Genomic DNA, 19,446 nt, shown 5'->3' with positions numbered 1-19,446 from the left:
AATTAATAATAAAAATGAAGATATGGAAATAGGGGCATGTTAGGGTGCCACTATCCCTTAAAATAACACCATATCACCATTCTTAGCTAATCATTTGTATATGTGGACGAATAATAAGCTGTTACGTGGCAAAAAAAAAATCTGAAAAAGACGGCCAACAATTTGTTGGTCTTTATCCAATATTTTTTCTTGTCCAGCAATATCCGACACACTATACAACAATTTATAGATTGTTGTGTAGTGTTTGTAATATTGCTGTGTAGCGTTTATAATCTTACTGTATAAGTGGTATCACGGTATCATTTTTAAAGGGGTTGTCATTTTAACACAAACTTATGAAAATAAATAATTAATGGCATGAACTTATATTGAATTTACGAGATTATAGAGTCATGGACGGTTCATGATTCACATCTATAGGTCTAAAGAGATTCGATTGATCCTTAATTAACCCAATTAGAACTTTTTTTTTCATAGACTATTTTCAATAGCATTAATATCAATCCTCAATTGGCTCGAATCGGGTCGGGTCTTTAAATTTGTTTCGGCCCAATATATAGTCCGCACAAAAAAAAAGCAGAAAAGTATTCAACAGAAATCTTAACAAAAACATGATTAGAATAGGGAAATTGGTCTCTAAAATCATGAACTTTGTCTAAAATTTGGTATTTCCCATGAACTTTGAAATTGGTATATAATATCACGAACTTTGCATTTTGTTTGGTATTTCCCACGGCATGTCTATTACTATATTTGACTAACTTACGAGGCTTTTTCATCATACTTCACACAATTAAATCAACGTGATTTTCAACGTAACTTTTTATCCTACATGTTATGAACTTAAAAAGTGGTTCAAAATATTATAAAACATATCACGGTTTTGATGAAAATATCTTATTTGAGTGAGTTTGGGAAATACCAAACAAAATGCAAAGTTCGTGATATTATATACCAATTTCAAAGTTTATGGAAAATACCAAATTTTAGGTAAAGTTCATGATTTTAGAGACCAATTTCCCATTAGAATAATAAGGCAATTTTCTATGAACGTTTATTTTTATCAGTTCAAGGATGTTGATGCTATAATAAAATTAAAAAACTGTGATATTGGAAAATGGGGATTTTGAGGGACAGTAATCGCTCCTCTTCTTCAGCAACTACACCTTGTGCCCATCTCAGGACTGCGTATCACAACTGCTTCAACCGGTAAAAATCCAATCTTTTTCTCGCTGCCATATTTGATTTTTCAATTAATACAATTCAATTTCAGAAAATTTGGAATTGTTTAGCTGCTGAGGGTTTTGATGACCTAATTTGGTTCCAACATTTTATGCACAGATGGTATTCGGAGAAATTCCTGAAAGGGCAGTGGGAGAAAGAAGGGTGCATTTCTGAGTGGGAGAAATACAGGCAGTGTTTATCTGTGAGCTTTTATTTTTCAGCAAGAATTCAATTATTTTGGGATGAAATTGTGAAATTGTGTGATGGAGTAGAGTAAATGTATATATTTTTTAATTTAATTTGTAAATTATATTTTTTTACAGCAACATTTGGACAATAAGCATCTAAGTAGGTTCTTGGAAGCTGATGTGGTGTTGGATTTGACTGATCAGGCTGAATTCAAGAGCAAAACTGGTGTTTCTTAGTGATTTTATTTCCTACTGAGGTGAATGCTGGATTTTCTTTGTAGCTTTTGTGGATTAGATCATTGATTAGAACTGATTGTGTAGTGTTTAGAAATTGTTATTGGTCGTATACTTGCTTTGTGTGTTTTTGAGACCGTGAGCCTTGAAAGTGAGTTTGATTCGAGTTATATGTGGATGCTGGATTTTCTTTGTAGCTTTAGAAGTTGTTATTTATCGTATACATGCTTTGTGTGATTTTGAGATCGCGAGCCTTGAAAATGAGTTGGATTCAAGTTATATCTTTTATAAGAAAGGAATGTTTAGCTGTAAAGTTCGATTGTAGTAGCATTTCTAGGTAGCAAATTGTAGTTGAACGTAGGAGCATCTCATAGAATTCACACCACTTTATTCTTTTTGAGACTTCAAAGACAATCAAGGTATCAAAACTTCGTAGAGAGAGGAGCTGGTGGTTGGGGCCATGTTTGGTGGTGTTATATGGGAGTTTTCTTGCTGAAGAACGGGAAAATTGGATTTTAATCTTATTCGAATAAGCTGACAAATTGTTAGAAGGGATATGTTATCCAAGATGATAGGTTCGAGATGTTAGATTGTTATGTTCTTGGCCCTGATTCTTATTCGTATAGGTTAAATTTGTGATCAAGCCCGTTTAAGTTCTTCTATTCATACATTGTGACGATCATAATTTCGTTACTTGTAACCTTTTTCGTCTTACTGCTGCCATCTCTTTCGGAGATTAGGATGGAAAGAGAAGTGAAAACTATGTAAAAAGTCACACATAATCCTCTTTCGGAGATTAGGATGAAGACGAGAACATTGCCACGTTTCATGGAAAATTACATCATCTGCTACATTGATTCTTGTATTGTAGTCTGAAAATGAATCTGTTGCCCTGTAGCTCTTCTATTTCTTCTTGACCATCCATTCTTCTCCGTTTCTACTGCAGTGAAGAATGTTCTTCGATAGCTCTTTTGCCATAAGTTGATTCATTATTGGTTTTATCAAACTCAAGTACCTAGCCATTTAAAGCCTTCCGTTAGATTTACTTCAGAATCCCTTAGATTTGGTTGGCAAGGGCATAGAAACTACAGACAGTCGTCCCGCACGATAGAATCACTTATATGCAGTGAAAATGCAAATGAAAGAAAATTCATATGTAGAAATTTGCTTTAAAGAATTATATATGATCAGAAAATCCCCTGAAAGTATAGGAGTTGATTCAAGTGAAGAAGTATCTAGTGATCCAGTCATCATTATTGACATCCTGCATTCCTGCATTTACTGTTTGAGATCAATAAAAATGAAACTCATTTGTTCGAAAACTGGTCATTTGTACTCAAATTGGGTAGGATTTTGTACCTCGAAATTTCAATGGATAATACTGTCATATGGAGCTTCCATTCAAAGTGTGCTAACAAGAAATCTGCTACAATGATCTCCACATTTTGCAGCTGAAGATCCCGGCCAGGAAGAACAATCGCAGTTAGATCGAGCTCGGACAAAATTAACTGGCTCTGACTTAAAACTGATGTATGCGTTGTGACATCTATACATACATATATAAAAGCCGAGTTATGGCCAATATTTTGAATAAGTATAAATTTTGGGAATAATTATAAATATTACTTAATAAGTTATGTTTATAATTTATGTAGCCAAGTGAAATGTTAATGCCATTAAATGTATAACTATATACTATGTAGTCAAATGAAGGATGTTAATGCCATTAATTTGGTATAATTATAAATTAATATCCACTAAACTATAAATTAATGTCGGCTAAAAGTATCTGAATCATTTAGCTATTTTTTTTGAACAATATGTCATTTGCCATAATTTATAAAGGAGACGGCGACAGATTTATATACTATGTAGTCAAATGGAGGATGTTAATGCCATTAATTTGGTATAACTATAAATTAATATCCACTAAATTATAAATTAATGTCGAGTAAAAGTATCTTAATCCTTTAGCTATATTTTTGAACAATATGTCATTTGCCATAATTTATAAAAGAAACGGTAACAGATTTCATACAAAAAGAGCACCTAAGTCAATGAAATGGCAAAAGTTGTAATGTAGGGTAACAATATGTCATTTGCCATAATTTATAAAAGAAACGACAACATATTTCATGCAAAAAGAGCACCTAAGTCAACGAAATAGCAAAAGTTGTAATGTAGGGTATGTAGTTGATTTTTGTTTGAAATTATTACATGTAGATGGTGAAAAATTGGCTTATGGAATAGATTGCGCATTTGCGCCGGTGGGTAATGTTTTAATATGAATAAGTTACTATAACTAATAAATTGTTTGTTAGCAATACATTTTTTAATTAGTTGACCCAATTATATAGGCGAAGGTTTACATGATTATTTTTTTAGGAGACATATATGATATAATAAATTCTTATAGATTTATGTGATGACTTGGATTAATGTGATGAAATTTATTATTTAATTTAATAAATTACTCCCTCCGTCCGCCGTTAAATGTCTCATATTTGACCGACACGGGTTTTATGAAATTGTTTGACTTTATGAAGTAAAGTGGGTAGAAAAGTTGGTGGAATGTGAGACTTACTTTTATATATTGGTTTTGTAATAAAATGTGAGTGAAATGAGTTAATGGAATGTAAGGTACACTTACCAATTATGGTAAAAGTGAAATGAGACATTTATTGGCAGACGGACGAAAAAGGAAAAATGAGACATTTAATAGCGGACAGACGGAGTAGATCTTTGAAATTGATAAAAATATGAAGGTAAATTATATTTATTATATTTTTCTATGACAATGGCTTCCATAATTTGAACATTATAAATTGTATATTAATAATTTCAAATTGACGGTGTTAGACATTAAATTTTACTTGTATTGTTTAAATAAGATTGTTTTTTTTTAATCCAAAAACGTTTTAATCAATATATGTGTTTTTGTTGTTTTAATATAATTTTAAACATTTTACTTAAATTACTCTAGATTGACATTATATTTATTAGTTGTGATTAATTTTACTATATTATAATTTTATTTTATACTTAATTAATGCTCTATTCATACATCTATTTAATAAGAAAAATTTATAGGAGTATTAAATATACAAATTGTAACTTGCGGAAGTATAATTGTATATGAAATTGAGAAAACCATCTTAAACCTACTTAATCCACATCTTTTATTTATTTTCCAAAAAAAATGGTCAGTAAAGATTTCCTATTAATTCTCGTGATGATCTGAATTCCTAACCTATTGAATTGAGAAAAAATGTTTTGTCAACTGAGTAGTGTTTCATCGTCTTCTTATTTTAGTATTTTTATTATACGGAATGTGTTCAAATAAATAATAAGCCTGACTTTTGTAATTAAAATTTGAAGATAATTTATAATAGAAATATTTAGCAATAAGTAGAATATATAAGAAAAAAGTAGAGAATTCTAGAAGAGAAAAAAGTAGGATGAAAACTTTAGAATAAATACATATGCAGTCTATATATATGCCTATTGTAAATATTTTGTAGATGTTAGGTTTTTCGCAAGTTTAGTTTTTTAGTTTTCAAATTCGAGTGATGATAAAGTGATATATTAAATTAGTTTTCATAAAATTAATTGAACCGTGCATCGCACGGGAGTAGATACTAGTCTCATTAATGCCCAAGAATTGTTTCTGGTGACACAAGATTTCTGAACATATTTTGCACCATTTAATAAACATACTTGGGACATAGTCCTTATTTAAAAAGAAAGCCCACATCAAATGCTTAACTCCTCAACTCGTCTTTCCATTCCATTCTCAAACAGCTTGCAAAAATGCACCCTTTTTATGAAAGAACATATTATGCAAAAATTAGACTTTAGAGAACACAAAAGAAATCTTTTTTGGAATAGAAGAGGAATTCGAAAACTCCTTCAGCTGAAGAGTTCGAAATTTTTGAGATTGAAGACTTTTCGACAATCAGTGTTATATGATATCGCTGCCAAAAAAAAAAAAAAACTGTGTTAACATTCATCATAAATTCATTGTGCATAAACCATTTTAGTGTTGGATCATGATTCAAACTGTGACTTTTGTTTTTGTAAGAAATAGATAAGTATTCAACAGACGAAGTAAAAAAAGAAGCTGCACGCATCCTTAGGAAAGCCAGGAGGAGAAAGAGAAAATATTGCAGCAGCGTTTTTGTAGACTGAAGGTATTAGTACTTGCTAAAGAAGCTCAAATACCTAAAGTTGAATCCTCTCTTCTATCTGGTTCAAGATTTCATTGTGTAGAGCCATTGACCAAAATCTGCATCTAACTTTTGTGGTTGTTTTAGTACAAAATACTGAAGGAGGTCAAGTAATATTGGTGGAGTCTTCTAACAAAGCAAGATGATGGTTATCTGAAAAAAAAAACACACAATCACACGGTGTGGATAATTCTTTTATGGAGAAGCATAATTGTATCCTCTGTGCAAGTCAAGAATACATATGATGATAAAATAATGTCCAATAATATCGAGCAGCAGCAGCTCGAAGGTTCGAGCTTCGATGTGGCCGAGGAGGACAGGGTCGCCGATTTTGGGGAAGTAAAGGTCCCTATCTCTGAGGATCTGACCCTTCATCCACTCTATCTTAACGTGTATATGAACAGGTCAGTTTCTCCCTTTCTCAGGATCGGTTCCAGCGATGAACATGGATTTCTCGCAATGTATGAGGTGCCGAGTTTGAGCCCTCTTGACATCAGTTGTAATTTCCTCCTTTCTTAGGAGTTTATTTTTAATCTCCTTCTTCATATAGGAGTTAATATTTTTAAAAAAAAAAAATGTTACATTTCACTCAAGCTTATAGCATTAGCAACATTCTTGATTCTTAATATCAAATGTTTTATGCAAGGAAAAAAAATAGTGATTTCCGTTCACGAACATCGTCGTAGTTTAGTCCACGTTACTTTTGTGTTGTTGATTCGCGAATTCGAGTAATCCGGGAGTTAGGATTCTTTAGTGCCAAATACAGAGAAAGCAATCCCCGGCCACAAGACCCGTATGTGAGAAATGTTATGCTACTAACTTTACGCGAATACCATTCATGAGCGACGTTGTGGTTTGTCCATTTAATGTTGTACGTGCATTTAGTTTTATCCTAATACCTTAAATTTATTACTAATATAATTAATAATGATTTGCTCTTTTTTTCATTCATTTATAATGAATGCTTTGCTCTTTTATTCATTCAATTTATACATAAAATGTAAATTGAGATTTGTAGTTTTTAATTACAGTAAACAAGGAAAGTATTACACTTATATTTAAATACAACTCTAGTTATTCTCATTCAAATTCTAATTTATAAAATTGTAGTTAATCAAAACAAATTAAACAATTTATAAAAGTATAGTTAATCACAAAAAACCCATATCCCACGTTGTAGTATTAAATAATAGAGATAATACCTATTTGAATTATCAATTTTGTCTCACTCCTATTAACTTTGAAACGTAATATTAAGTCGCCAAGTTCCAATTTTGCTAAGTTTTAGACTTTAATAGATTTGAATAGACTTGGTTTGTTAGTCTTGTGAAGTCTATATGTTGCCACGTCCAAAGCTATCCTCCCCACCAATTGTCTAAATTCCATTTGACAATTGACTCTTTTAGTAAACGGATACATTTGAATCTGTTGATCGTTCATGAATTAAAGTAATTAATTACTAATATTCATAGCTTATTTCAGTTTAGTTGATTACTTTGGCAAGAGATATCTTTATTACTTTGGCAAGAGAATAGTTGGTTTGACCCAGAACCACGTGGGAACTGAACCTTCTTTAGTTTTTTTAAAAGGAATAATTCTATTATGTTCGCTTTCAAAAAATAAATTTGCTAGTCATAGAGCTAGTTCGTTCTGCATCGCCAGCAAAATCAATAGAACTAATTGATCTCATCCAATTGAGTCGTAGTCATTTATTCAACTTGACGTGTGGGACGATATAATACACTCAGTAATCTCGATGTCACGTGTGAGTAAATGAGTAGTTAAACAAAAGCAACAATTCAATAGATTAAAAGAAGAAAAAGAAAAACAGAATTCATTTGGCTTATAAATTCCACACTAATATTTTATACAACCAATATAGAACACCAGAATCTGGTAGAATAAAACATAAATTAGACACCATAAATATAGTATTATTTGTATTTATATAAAAAGAATTATATACCATACCATATCAACCAGAAAGATATCCATTGTTTGTTTTTAAATGGCACGTCTCTTTATTTTTATATACAATAAAATGTCCTAATACTTATATGGTGTGTATGACCTGGTCTCCAATATATATATAATTGATAACAATGAAAAATATATATTCTAGGTCTATCATGACCTCATCCAATCCAATGAGTTGCTTTATTTCTTATATATATTTCTCATTATTAAATAGCTAATTTTTTCATTTCAAATATTCGCCATTACATATCTCAATTTTTTGAAGGTGGCACAATTCATTAACTTGTCCAAAAAAAATATACTATTTTATTTTACAAAATCTTCCATCTATTTTAATTCAAATTTTTAAAAAATTTGAACGCCCAAAAAGTAGGTCTACTATTTGATAAATTAAATCGAGAATTTACATAAATAGGTCTACTACAAGGATTGTTTTACCACTAAAACTTAATGGATCTCATATTTTATTTCATCAATGAGTATTCATCAATGAGTATATCAAATGCTAATTAAGTAAAAGTACAATGCTAGCATATGAAAAAAAAAGCAAAACCTGCATTTTCTACTTAGTTTACGCTGCCTTTTTGAGCTGCAGGTGATAAAGCTTTCAAAAAAAAAAAAAAACTAACTTGAATTCAACATTAATTTCATGAAAAATAAGTTAGATTGACAGATACAATCCTAAATTGTTGGACCTTCATGGTTGTGGATTCCCTCGTAGGTTGTCACAACGTATCGTCGATCTTCTTTGTCCCTCTCCACTCTCTTCTTCACCGGACATCCTTCGACCGAGCATTTGTAGTAATTCCTACATGATTACAAGATCCAAATTTCTTTTAGGTATAGTAAAAATCACATTTTTCATGAGAACACCACATTCTATAAAATTAATTGTATTAATGTGACTTCAATCCTTAAAATTGCATGTGAATTCTTTGTAGATCCTCATAATTGAAGGGTCAAAAATAGTTATTCATTATCACAATAATATTTAAGGTTCTTGTTTAAACTATTTCCTATATATAATAAATAGATCAAATGAGAATGCTTATGCAAATGAGAAATGAGAAACATTTTCAGTCCTTTAATCACGAAGATCTATAGGATGTATCTCCTAAATTATGAAGGGGGCGAAATTTTTTATATTTATTCCTAACTCGATCTCTTGTTCATTGATTTTTATGTGTTTGTTCGTCATTCTTATTTCCCACGAAAAATCTAATTTTAATTGAATTTTTTATCCTAATATATATACACATTTATTTATAAACCTACCTTGGATTAGGGCTATTTTTCACCATCTTCTTGCCATACTTCCTCCATTTGTATCCATCATTCAATATCTCAATTTCTGATTTAGTCTTGAAAGCAACTTTCTCTCCTCTCCCTTTCCTCTCCCTCTCTCTCCCAATCTCTCCTGATAAAAAAAAAGACAATAACAAATTCATCAAACAACATTGTGATAAAAAAAAATATGATGCTACATATGTAAAATCTTGCTTAATTTGCTCACCGTTGATCGTAGCATCCCCGGAGAAGCTACTCGTGTAGCTCGTGTCCCCGGATTCGGCCTCGTGCTGGCTAGGCATGTAGCCAATTAGATGAGAAAATGAGGAGAAATCCGCGGAAACATTATCAAGCCAATCATCAATGTTGGAAAAATCCGAGGCCTCAAAGCCTGGCTCGTGGCCACGAGCAAGTGCTGAGGAGTGCCCGGAGCCGAAGATGTTTGTGTTGTTGTAGTTATCAGCCATGATGATCATAGAGTTTGTGCAAGGGGCATTGGTATATTAATACTTTGTGTGTGTGTATTTTTTTGGTGAGCTTCTTGTTATGGGGAGAGAAGTTTCTTGGTTGCTGCTTGAGACTTGATAAGTAGTGGTGGCTAAGGTAATGCAATGGGCCATCTTAATTGTCTTTGTGATTATGACCTTTTGTCTTGTGATGTGAAGTAGTATTTGTGTTTTACTGGACTTTGAAATTCACCTCCCCACTTATTTCGGCAAGATATTTAAAGATCGCATCAAAGTGGATTTGAAATTGAAATTTTTAGTATCAGATATAAATAATTCTACTATTAGATCAATTCACACATCAATTGTTATTACTTTTGCCATCTTATGTTAATCAATTCATTTTTTTTTGTCATTTTATTTTGCTATAATCAATTCTTTATTTTATCTCATACTTTATTATCTTTCCACTTGTAGCACCCGAAAAATTACGTCTCATTAAATTTAGGACATATAGCGTATTACAATTGGCAAAGGTATATATATATATGTAGGGCTAATCTATTTCAAAGAAAATCACTTTTGGTTGTAAAATTTAATTATGACTCAGTATATTGCAATTAACTTTTGCTTATAATATAAGTATTAAAATAACGATTTTTATCATGGATTTTGGATGAGCTTAAGCTGTCATGTCAAACAATATTATGCATGAAAGATTGAAAGCTATAGTAAAATTCTATTTATGATAAACTCGATTTAAATAGCGTTAGTTAGAATTAGAATTCGTGACTTTTAGTCACACGGTCATTTGTGAATCATTTTAAATTTTCTGTATTTCTACTTTTCTATAATCAATAACAATTTCTTGATTTTGAGTTTAATTTTTTATTCGTCAATCAAACTTTGTTATATGTATTTAGAATATAATCTCTTTTTGTATAATTGATTTTTATAGCTTATACTCCATAATATTGTGATATAAGTTTATTTAATGGAATCTTGAGTGAATACTTAATATTAGGACAGACGACCCGACCCGGCCTGGCCCAGCCCGGCCCCAACGTATGCTGCCTAACATGAAGTTGATTGGTGTGAAGTGTAAATGGGGCACATGAAGGATGACCTTGTGCGTAGACCTTTTGAATTCTCTGTTCCTATTTGGGTAATTATGCTTGTGGTCTCGTGCTTAAGACCGAGAATCCTCGTTTCATACAAGCGGGCGGGTCATACGAGTTGCGTGGTTAGGAAGGAAACGATCTAGCACCGTGATCTAATTTCGTAATGTTTTTTGATATAAATTTAGTGGTCCAAACATATTACTACGGTTTAGTTAATCTTAATTATAGAATGTTGGCAATTGAAACTAAAAATATAACAATAACTGTCTCATATCGGTGTCAAGAGAAAACTGAAACTAGTATATAAGTCTCATGGACCCCTTCTGCTATCACCAATTGGTTTTAGGATGAAACTCGTGGATTTCTATTATGGTATCAGAGCGGGTCGCCGACTGTGGATCAAATTTAACTGACCCAGCAGTATATCTGAGCCGAAACCGAAAAAACGACTGACCTAGCAGTATATCTGGACTTAAAAATTTGGGCCAAGTGGTCCAACCGATTGAAAAAAAAATTGGGCCGATTGTCCAATGGATTAGAAAAAAGTTCAAATATAACTATCTCACATTAGTGTCAAGAGAAAACTGAAACTAGTATATAAGTCTCATGAGCCTCTCTTCCTATCACCAATTAATTTTAGGATGGAACTCGTGGATTTCTATCATGGAAAATTAGATGAGGTTGATTCTATATTTTGAATAAGTATTTCATTAATGATGTGAATATACCGTTACTGAAACTTGAAAGAGCAAAATGAAACATAATAGTATACTACTATTAAAATAGAAATCTCGTATGAAGGCCAATTGACTCGAGCTTAAGTCAATTCTTATTGTTATGAGCATACTTTTATTGTTCTTTTTATTTTGCGTATGCTAAAATTTAAATGGGGACGCGTGACACGAATTAATTGTGGTGTGAAAATGAGGGATAAGATTATGAAAATCAATAAAAAGAATCCATATGTCCACTTCAAATATTCAAAAAATTGAAGTAGTCAAATATCAATTGTTTTCTTATTTATCTAGAATGGAGAAGTAAAACATTTAATTATTTCAAAATAATGCCAATTTTATATTGTATAATTTTTGGGACTCGGTGAAAAGAAATATAAGTACTAAATTATTATTATTATTATTATTATTATTAACGTTAGTAAAAAATAATACTACAACAAATAACTCCAAAATCCATTAAAAAAGGATACTCTGGTAAATTTAGATTATTGTACTATTTCGGAATTTTCTCGGAAAAAAGATGTGCTTAGATTCACGTAATTAATTATAAATTTATAATATCGTATTGCCATTTAATTAGTAGTAGTGTTTGACTTCCTTTCTTGGATATACAGTTGATCTTTCTATGATGCCAAAATTGTTGGCAATATTAAATTAAACTTTCTAGATACAAGTTTTTTTTCAATAAACAATAATTGTTCTATACGTGATTAGGTAACTTGTGATTAAATATATTATCCAATTTATTTAAGAGCAGATTAAGTAAGACTAATTTACAAAACAATGGGCAAAATGTATTACCGTTTTACCAAATAAAGAATGCAACATCTTTAGCCGTCTAGAGAAGATTCACAGAATGTCGAGAGCATGAATTCATAACAATTTTTTTTATTATACTCACACTTTCAAGTTGTATTTAATAAATTATAAGAATTCGTTAAGTCATTTTATAATGTTATCTTTATCTATGAGTATGAATTGAAAAAATCTAATTTGTCAGTAAATCCATAAATTTTCTTTAAAATCTAATTTTGCAAATCAATTTAAAATATGCTTGTAAATTATTAAATTATTGATTTGTTATGATTTTACGACCAATTAAAACAATGTCATATTATTTGCAAAATTATAACAAATCAATGATTTAATAACTTATAAATAAATTTAAAATTGGTATGGAAAATCATAATTTGACAGAAATTTAAAAAGTCACATATAAATAACCCTTATAAAACAATAAGTGAGACTCCATATACCACGCAAAGTTGATTTCAATATCCATTTTACAAATAATAATTTCTTCAATGTTATTAAACTATATGACCAATACATATAATTTACCCAAAATTGAAGTTCACAATGTGCATGAGAACTCAAGAAAAAATACTATACTTATGTTTACTTGACTTAGTTGGGCAGTCCCCAAAGAGTAAGAGGAATAATATTCAACGTCAATAGGGAATATGTGATGTCAAAATTGAAGACCATTTCTACTTGGATTTTTAGGGAGTCTTTAGGTCATACATAATCATAATACATTAGAATGGTATAATTTGACATGTTGTATGCATAACATACTTCTTACTTATGTGTAGTACTATTTCATTTTATTGTGAGAACTAGTCAATGTTTCAAGCACATTTCCAACTACAAATTACAATAGCATAAATAATAAACAATATAACTTTGTTTCAAATGTTGAAATATTATCACGGATTTGATATGATATAGTACTTAATCAACATTTTAAATAGGTAAAAAAAGTTTTAAGTTAATATATTCCATCACAATTTCTTACTCTTCAATATTTCATTTAGGCCATTTTTGTATTAACTAAATTATTAGTGATTTATACTTATGTGTTTAAATCCAAAAATGCAGCTCAAATTTTAGCCTGAGGATTAGATGATTTAATGGTCAATAATTAATCAAGAATAAGGAAGGTCATAATTAAGCAATTTTAGGTCATATTATAAGATTTGAGTTTAATGTCATGTTAAGATCATTTTAGGTCATACTTGGTTAGTATGACCTACAAATAACTAGCCATGACCTAAGAGCATCCACAATGGCTTTGGGCCAGCCACAGGCTAGCCACTCTCTCTCTGCCACGTTATCAGCACTAAAATTCCACCTGCCACATCATCATTTTAAGCAAATAGGCTAGCTGTAATAAAAATAATTCAAAACAACTACATTTACGGAATTAAATTTACGATAAATTACGAAACTAAATTTACGAGACATATACGGAAAAATTCATTCATTTCATTTAAATAAAAAAAGGTACATAGATAAAAGAAGTACATAATAAAAAAAATCGGGCTTCCACACACGAGCCCCGCCACTCTCTACTCCTCATCACCGTGTCCTCCCCCCCGGTGACCCCGCACCCCGAGCCCCATCCCGGCATTGCCTGCCCGCCGCTGGCCTACCTCCCGCCCGGCATCACCTGCTCGCCCGCCATCAATCCCAACAATTGTTGCCAAGGGTACATGTTGTACCCGCCGCCCATCTGCCCCCATCCAAACCCCACGGGTACCGTGGGAGTCTGGGACTTGCTCGTCGCCGGACTGGACTCGTTGTTGTTGTCCATCGCTCGATGTTGCTCTTGTATAGAAAGTTAGAGAGAGAGAAAACTCGTTAAAACAAGTGGTGCAAATGAAAATGAAACTAAAATCGCGTATATATAGTGTTTCAAAAAATTTAAAAAAAAAATAAAAATAAAAAATTGCGCTGGTCGATCGCTCGCCGATCGCCAGCCTGCAATGGCAGCGAGCGCATCGGCCAGCGCCTACAAATCGGCTAGTGCTCGCCGGTTTTTTCGCCGAAATGCCGCTGGCCGATTACGATGGTTCAGCTAGCCGCCATTGTGGATGCTCTAAAAATGCTCTACGCATGATATTGTTCTGCGTTTCTGTATTTAAATCTAGTTTTCATAGATCAAAACCCAACGAAGTAATCAACCTCACCCGACTATCAAAAAAAATGCAGAAAAAAATATCAAAATCGCTAATTCCCAAATATTTCTGAAATGAAACAAGGTAGCGATTTTAGCTGAAACAAAACCCTAAAGGCTAAACCCCTACTAAATCAAACCGATTGCAATGGCGCGGAGAAAACCGATTACTGCCAAAAAACCGGCGGAGAAGGATGGGAAGCCGGCGGGGAAGCGGCAGAGCAACGCCGAACGGTCGGCTTACTTCGCCCGGAGAGAAGCCGCTAAGGTGCTGCGCAGCGCGCTCCAGGGCGATGCTCGGCGGCGAGCCATTGGCTCAATTAAATCGCTCGTTTACGGCCCCTCCGTTAGGAACAAGAAGGCTACATTTGCTCTGGTTTGCGAAACTCTCAAACGTATGTTAGCAGCACTTATTCAGCTTAATCGCGTATTTACTCAATCGAAATGTTCATTTCTGGGATAGTGACTGTAATTGGACGGAATGAGCCAATAACTCGTTTGCTTGCTGTTAATCGATTATGCTAATGAGTCTATTATGCTTTATCACGCTCTGGTAAATCTCAATTCGAGCTGGTTAGATTTCGTATATGTTGATATGAGATCAATGCTGTATACTATCATGTTGTGGTTGAGCTCGATTGGAGCTGGTTAGATTTCGTAATTGTTGTAGAAATCAAGTTGTGGTTATGCTCAATTCAACTAGGTCAGACTTTGTAGTTGTTGATATGAGATGTAATGCTGTAGATTGTCATGTTGGGATTGAGCTTAATTTGAGTTGGTGAGACTTCGTATTTTTGTAAATGTCATCTAGTGGTTTAGATTATCAAATTGTGGTTATGCTGGATTCGAGTTGGATAGACTATGCGCTTATTGATATGACATGAAATGCTGGAGATTATTGAACTGTGATTAAGCTCAATTCTAGGTTAGACTCCATACTTCTTGATATTGCATGAAACACTGTATATGGCTGAGCTGTGATTAAGCTCAATTTGAGTCGGCCAAACTTCGTGTTTGTTTTTATGACATGGAAATTGTAATGCTGTAGATATTAAGTTGTGATGAGCCCAATTTCGAAATATTTAAGTAGAAGCACTTTCTTTTGTGGTCATGTTTGATAAGATGAGATGTTAAGCTTGAAATGAGTTTTTTGATTTGTAGATCTATCAGTTATTAAGGAGGTTATGGAAGAGGCAAATGTTGTAAGTTCCAAATGGAAGGTACAGCTGCTTGAACAGATATTGATGTATTATGTGAATGATGTATTTGTTGCAATGCAGTTGATATTTTGTTAACTTCATATTAATTTTGCTTTTGCTCCACAGAAGCAGAATGAGCTATTGTATATCATCACATATGATCTACTTTTTGGACAGGTAAACTATGATGCCACTTCTTTTTGGCTCAGTTATAGCAGTATATGAAGTTTTTGATGTTATTTGTATTGAAGTTAATTTGTTTATGCTTGCATGCCTCAATCAGTCAAGTTGTAATATATCTGTATTCATCTTGTTTTACTGCATCCACACGTATTGATCTTGAATATATGTTTTTTCTAGCAAGATTTATTAACTGGTGACGCTGAGAAGCATCTGATGTCAAAGAAGGATGCATTGCAATCAGCTCTATCACGGATTTTGAAGCGCAAGGGACTGAAAAATGTAGCAGACTTGATGGCTCTTGATAAAACGTCTGGTGTGTTTTTCTTACAACATTTTATACTCAGTGCCATGCCTAGTTTTGGAAATCCTACATTAATTCCTATTGTCTGATTTTTGCAGAACTACAGAAACCCCGTTATGTTCGAGTTAATACTTTAAAGACTGACACTGAATCTGTCATAAGTGAATTAAGAAAACAATATGTGGTATGTTCTTTAAACTGGTGAGACAAACTCATTCTGCAGTCCATCCACTATTCCACTTATATAATTATACACGGCATGCCTTCATGAATCGTGCAGAACCTCTGATTTCTTGGTCTGCCAATTAAGAAGATATTGTTAAGCAACCGAATTTCACATGAAAAAAAATTATACTTGAGGCCCTTTGGCAAGGTTGGAGAATCTTTAAGGATAGGAGTGAACGATCATTGCATATAAAAAGGTGGCGAGAATAGCATTCTAGATTTCGAAACTTGAGGAGTTTGTGTATCATATTTTTGTAAATTATGATGCCATTTCTTTGATTGTTTCTCTTTCGTTCAGGTCCAAGAGGATGACACAGTCCCAGATTTTCTGATCCTCCCACCAGGTGCTGATTTACACAATCATCCTCTAGTAAAAAATGGAAGTGTTTTTCTGCAGGTTATTACTCTCTAGATTCTCTAAATCTCAGTCCTATAGCCCATTGTGAAATTCCTGTAGAAAATATATAAATTGTCCGAACCAGTAGTGTGAAAGTCTATCATTTGCAGGGTAAAGGAAGCTCCATGCCTGCTGTAGCCCTTGATCCTAAACCCGGGTGGGAGGTATATTACTCAAAGTACCTCCATCTTCGTATGTAATCTTACATAATTTAACTATACAAATCCGCTTTCATGAAGGTTATCGATGCTTGTGCAGCTCCTGGGAACAAAACCGTCCACCTTGCTGCTCTCATGAAGGGCAAGGGTAAGATCATCGCTTGCGAACTCAACAAAGAAAGAGTCGAGCGCTTGAAGAATAATGTCAAACTCTCTGGCGCAACAAGTATCCTTCGAAATACTTGATTTCCCTCCATCTCTCTGTTATACTATATCATTACAGTTAAATATAGCTAATTCTAGACTGTTTAACTTAACCACACATAGATGTGAAAGTTAAGCATGAAGACTTCTTAAACCTTGATCCTACTGATCCCTCACATTCCAAGGTAATCTTGGAATTTCATTATCTCAGATGTAAAATTCTTTCAAATACATCACCGTTTTCAGTCTGCAGATTCGAGCTATACTTTTGGATCCATCATGCTCTGGATCTGGGACTGCTCTTGACAGATTAGATCATCTACTTCCATCGCATAATGCAGGTGACATTTTCACCTCTTTTAACTGTAATGTTACAAATTCCAGCATTAATGCAATGTGATCTATTTGTTGATTTATTTTACCAGACGGGTCTGGCAATGTCGACGCAATGCGGCTGCGCAAACTTGCCGCTTTCCAGAAGAGGGTCCTCGAGCATGCGTTGTCTTGTAAGGCCATTGATGTGCTTGTTCATTGATCATTCTGTGTTGCAATATGCAAAATTTTCCTTAAATATTTAGTTTGTGTGTTTCTAAATTGTGAGTACAGTCCCAGCAGTGGACAGAATCGTTTACAGCACATGCTCAATACATCAAATTGAAAACGAAGATGTTGTCAACTCTGTTCTGCCTCTCGCATCTTCTTATGGCTTCGAACTCGAGACGCCCTTTCCTCAGTGGCCTCGTCGTGGTCTCCCCACGTTTGATGGCTGTAAGTTCCCTACTCAAGGCTCGGGCCTATTAGTTGGATGAAAAACGTCTTACCAACTAATCGTCCATATCTTCTACTTGATTTGCTCTGCTAATTTTTCATTTTTGACAGCTGAACATTTGCTGCGAACGGATCTTGTAGAAGATAAAGAAGGGTTTTTCATTGCTTTATTCGTTAGGAGAGAGAATTTAGAAGATCGTCGTCGAAAAAAGCAGCGCACAACTCAAAAAGGGAAACCTCTCAACTTCTTTGTTGCTAGACTTCTTAAACTGGTTTAAGTTCTCCACCACAAGGTACTAAATTTTTCCTCAAATTTTTTGAACTAGTAGTATTTATTTTTCTATTTTTTAATATTAGCATTTATTTTTCACATATATATTTCCGTTTTCGTTCATATAGCCTAAATTTATAGATTTTTAATTAAATCCACTACTAACAATTTTGAACACATTTTTATTAAAATACAAAAGTCAATCTGAATGACTCTCTCATTAAATTTTTGTTATCTATCTGATCAAATTTGTTGTTAGGAGGGTGAGTACTTTATTGCTCCTTTTGCCTTGGTTCATAAATTCAAGACGATAGAAATTTTTTTTCTTTTTTCGATTTTTCGCTTGATACTCAAATTCAAATTGAATATAGCTTTTTTTTTTGGCTTTATTGTATCACAAGTTCCAATTTCGTAGTAATAAAAACACAAAATCACTAGAAACCAAACTCATGTTCAGGATATTTAGGAGGTGCCCAGTACATAGATTAGCCAAAAAGAAAAAAAAACACAAAAACAAAAAGAAAAACACTAAAATTTCAAACTGATCAAACTCAACATCAATATGATGGATTGATCCAAAAACACATAAAACATCATTATTTATCACTCCCATTCATATCCTATCAAGCAATCTTAACCTCGATAGTCTTGGGCTTCTTGGGCTCGGGCGGCGGCAGCTTCGCCACCGTAACAGTGAGCACCCCATCCTGGCAAACCGCGGAGATCTTATCCGTGTCAGCATTCTCCGGCAGCACAAACTTCCTCATAAACTTGCCGATCCGGCGCTCCATCCTGACATACTTAGCCCCTTCCTCCTCCTCTCGCTTCCTCTCGCCGCTGATGTTGAGCACATTGTCCTCCTCCACCTGCACCTTGATGTCGCCCGACTTGAGCCCCGGCATGTCGATCACGAACACGTACGAGCCCGGGTACTCCTTCACGTCCGCCGGCGTCGCCGCCATGGCCTTGGCGTCGCGGACGTAGGTCCTGGTGGGCCCCCCGGCTGACTTGGCAGCGTCGGCGCCGTCCTCTTCGCTGAGCATGTGGTGGAGGGTGTGGAGGAGGGGAGCGTCCAATCCCATTAGCCTGAAATCCATTTTCTTTGAAGATTTGAGAAGCTCTGTTCTTTGCTTTGGTGTGTGTTGTTTTGTTGTTTGAGATTGAGATGATGAGAGCGGTGGGGAGGTGTGGGTTAATTATAGGGTTGGGGTGGAAGGTTAGAGAAGTTTCTGGAGAGAGAAAGGGGAGTTTCTCGTGCTCTCTGGAAGAATGGATATTGGTCTAGAATGTGCATGTTTGCTGACGTGGAGACATTTGCTGAATTTTAATTTATTATGTTTA

At 33.7% G+C, this 19,446-nt stretch overlaps 4 protein-coding genes across 6 annotated transcripts; 2 read left to right on the top strand and 2 right to left on the bottom strand.

The window, feature by feature from the left end:
• Positions 1–1,058: 1,058 nt before the first annotated feature.
• On the top strand, positions 1,059–3,279 carry LOC125215216 (uncharacterized protein At4g33100). Of its 2 annotated transcripts, XM_048116576.1 has the most exons (4): positions 1,059–1,209; positions 1,342–1,426; positions 1,548–1,669; positions 3,098–3,279. In XM_048116576.1, exons 1-3 carry the CDS (start codon positions 1,118–1,120, stop codon positions 1,647–1,649), a joined length of 279 nt encoding a protein of 92 aa, XP_047972533.1. In that variant the 5' UTR covers positions 1,059–1,117; the 3' UTR covers positions 1,650–1,669; positions 3,098–3,279. The 2 variants fall into 2 exon arrangements, with proteins under 2 accessions (XP_047972533.1, XP_047972532.1); XM_048116575.1 differs by lacking the exon at positions 3,098–3,279 and having other exon boundaries at positions 1,548–1,889.
• A 5,002-nt stretch (positions 3,280–8,281) lies between these two features.
• On the bottom strand, positions 8,282–9,704 carry LOC125216461 (probable WRKY transcription factor 50). The gene is made up of 3 exons (XM_048118173.1): positions 9,363–9,704; positions 9,125–9,266; positions 8,282–8,657 (listed from the first exon to the last, which is right to left on the bottom strand). Exons 1-3 carry the CDS (start codon positions 9,610–9,612, stop codon positions 8,531–8,533), a joined length of 519 nt encoding a protein of 172 aa, XP_047974130.1. The 5' UTR covers positions 9,613–9,704; the 3' UTR covers positions 8,282–8,530.
• Positions 9,705–14,509: 4,805 nt separating this feature from the next.
• Positions 14,510–18,617, top strand: LOC125214498 (25S rRNA (cytosine-C(5))-methyltransferase NSUN5). 2 transcript variants are annotated; one of them, XM_048115548.1, is made up of 13 exons: positions 14,510–14,794; positions 15,570–15,619; positions 15,725–15,775; positions 15,959–16,094; positions 16,181–16,266; positions 16,606–16,704; positions 16,815–16,868; positions 16,944–17,088; positions 17,190–17,251; positions 17,320–17,407; positions 17,492–17,572; positions 17,673–17,834; positions 17,946–18,617. In XM_048115548.1, exons 1-13 carry the CDS (start codon positions 14,548–14,550, stop codon positions 18,110–18,112), a joined length of 1,428 nt encoding a protein of 475 aa, XP_047971505.1. In that variant the 5' UTR covers positions 14,510–14,547; the 3' UTR covers positions 18,113–18,617. The 2 variants fall into 2 exon arrangements, with proteins under 2 accessions (XP_047971505.1, XP_047971504.1); XM_048115547.1 differs by having other exon boundaries at positions 15,561–15,619.
• Positions 18,537–19,278, bottom strand: LOC125214500 (17.3 kDa class II heat shock protein-like). The gene has a single exon (XM_048115549.1). It carries the CDS (start codon positions 19,200–19,202, stop codon positions 18,729–18,731), a length of 474 nt encoding a protein of 157 aa, XP_047971506.1. The 5' UTR covers positions 19,203–19,278; the 3' UTR covers positions 18,537–18,728.
• Between the last annotated feature and the right edge of the window lie 168 nt (positions 19,279–19,446).

The sequence above is a fragment of the Salvia hispanica genome, chromosome 3, assembly GCF_023119035.1.
Source record: "Salvia hispanica cultivar TCC Black 2014 chromosome 3, UniMelb_Shisp_WGS_1.0, whole genome shotgun sequence".
Taxonomy (NCBI): Eukaryota; Viridiplantae; Streptophyta; class Magnoliopsida; order Lamiales; family Lamiaceae; genus Salvia; species Salvia hispanica.
Note: the sequence above shows the minus strand (reverse complement) of the source record. Positions and strands in the feature narration are given on the sequence as shown.

Excerpts from the sequence above, each read along its gene's own strand:
- LOC125215216 (XM_048116576.1), top strand. The coding sequence starts at position 1,118 with ATGGGGATTTTGAGGGACAGTAATCGCTCCTCTTCTTCAGCAACTACA. Across the intron at positions 1,210-1,341 it reads TATCACAACTGCTTCAACCG|ATGGTATTCGGAGAAATTCC; the intron begins GTAAAAATCCAA and ends TTTTATGCACAG. Across the intron at positions 1,427-1,547 it reads AATACAGGCAGTGTTTATCT|CAACATTTGGACAATAAGCA; the intron begins GTGAGCTTTTAT and ends ATTTTTTTACAG.
- LOC125216461 (XM_048118173.1), bottom strand. The coding sequence starts at position 9,612 with ATGATCATCATGGCTGATAACTACAACAACACAAACATCTTCGGCTCC. Across the intron at positions 9,267-9,362 it reads CGGGGATGCTACGATCAACG|GAGAGATTGGGAGAGAGAGG; the intron begins GTGAGCAAATTA and ends TTTTTTTATCAG. Across the intron at positions 8,658-9,124 it reads AAAAATAGCCCTAATCCAAG|GAATTACTACAAATGCTCGG; the intron begins GTAGGTTTATAA and ends GTAATCATGTAG.
- LOC125214498 (XM_048115547.1), top strand. The coding sequence starts at position 14,548 with ATGGCGCGGAGAAAACCGATTACTGCCAAAAAACCGGCGGAGAAGGAT. Across the intron at positions 16,869-16,943 it reads ATCCTAAACCCGGGTGGGAG|GTTATCGATGCTTGTGCAGC; the intron begins GTATATTACTCA and ends GCTTTCATGAAG. Across the intron at positions 17,089-17,189 it reads CAAACTCTCTGGCGCAACAA|ATGTGAAAGTTAAGCATGAA; the intron begins GTATCCTTCGAA and ends AACCACACATAG.
- LOC125214500 (XM_048115549.1), bottom strand. The coding sequence starts at position 19,202 with ATGGATTTCAGGCTAATGGGATTGGACGCTCCCCTCCTCCACACCCTC.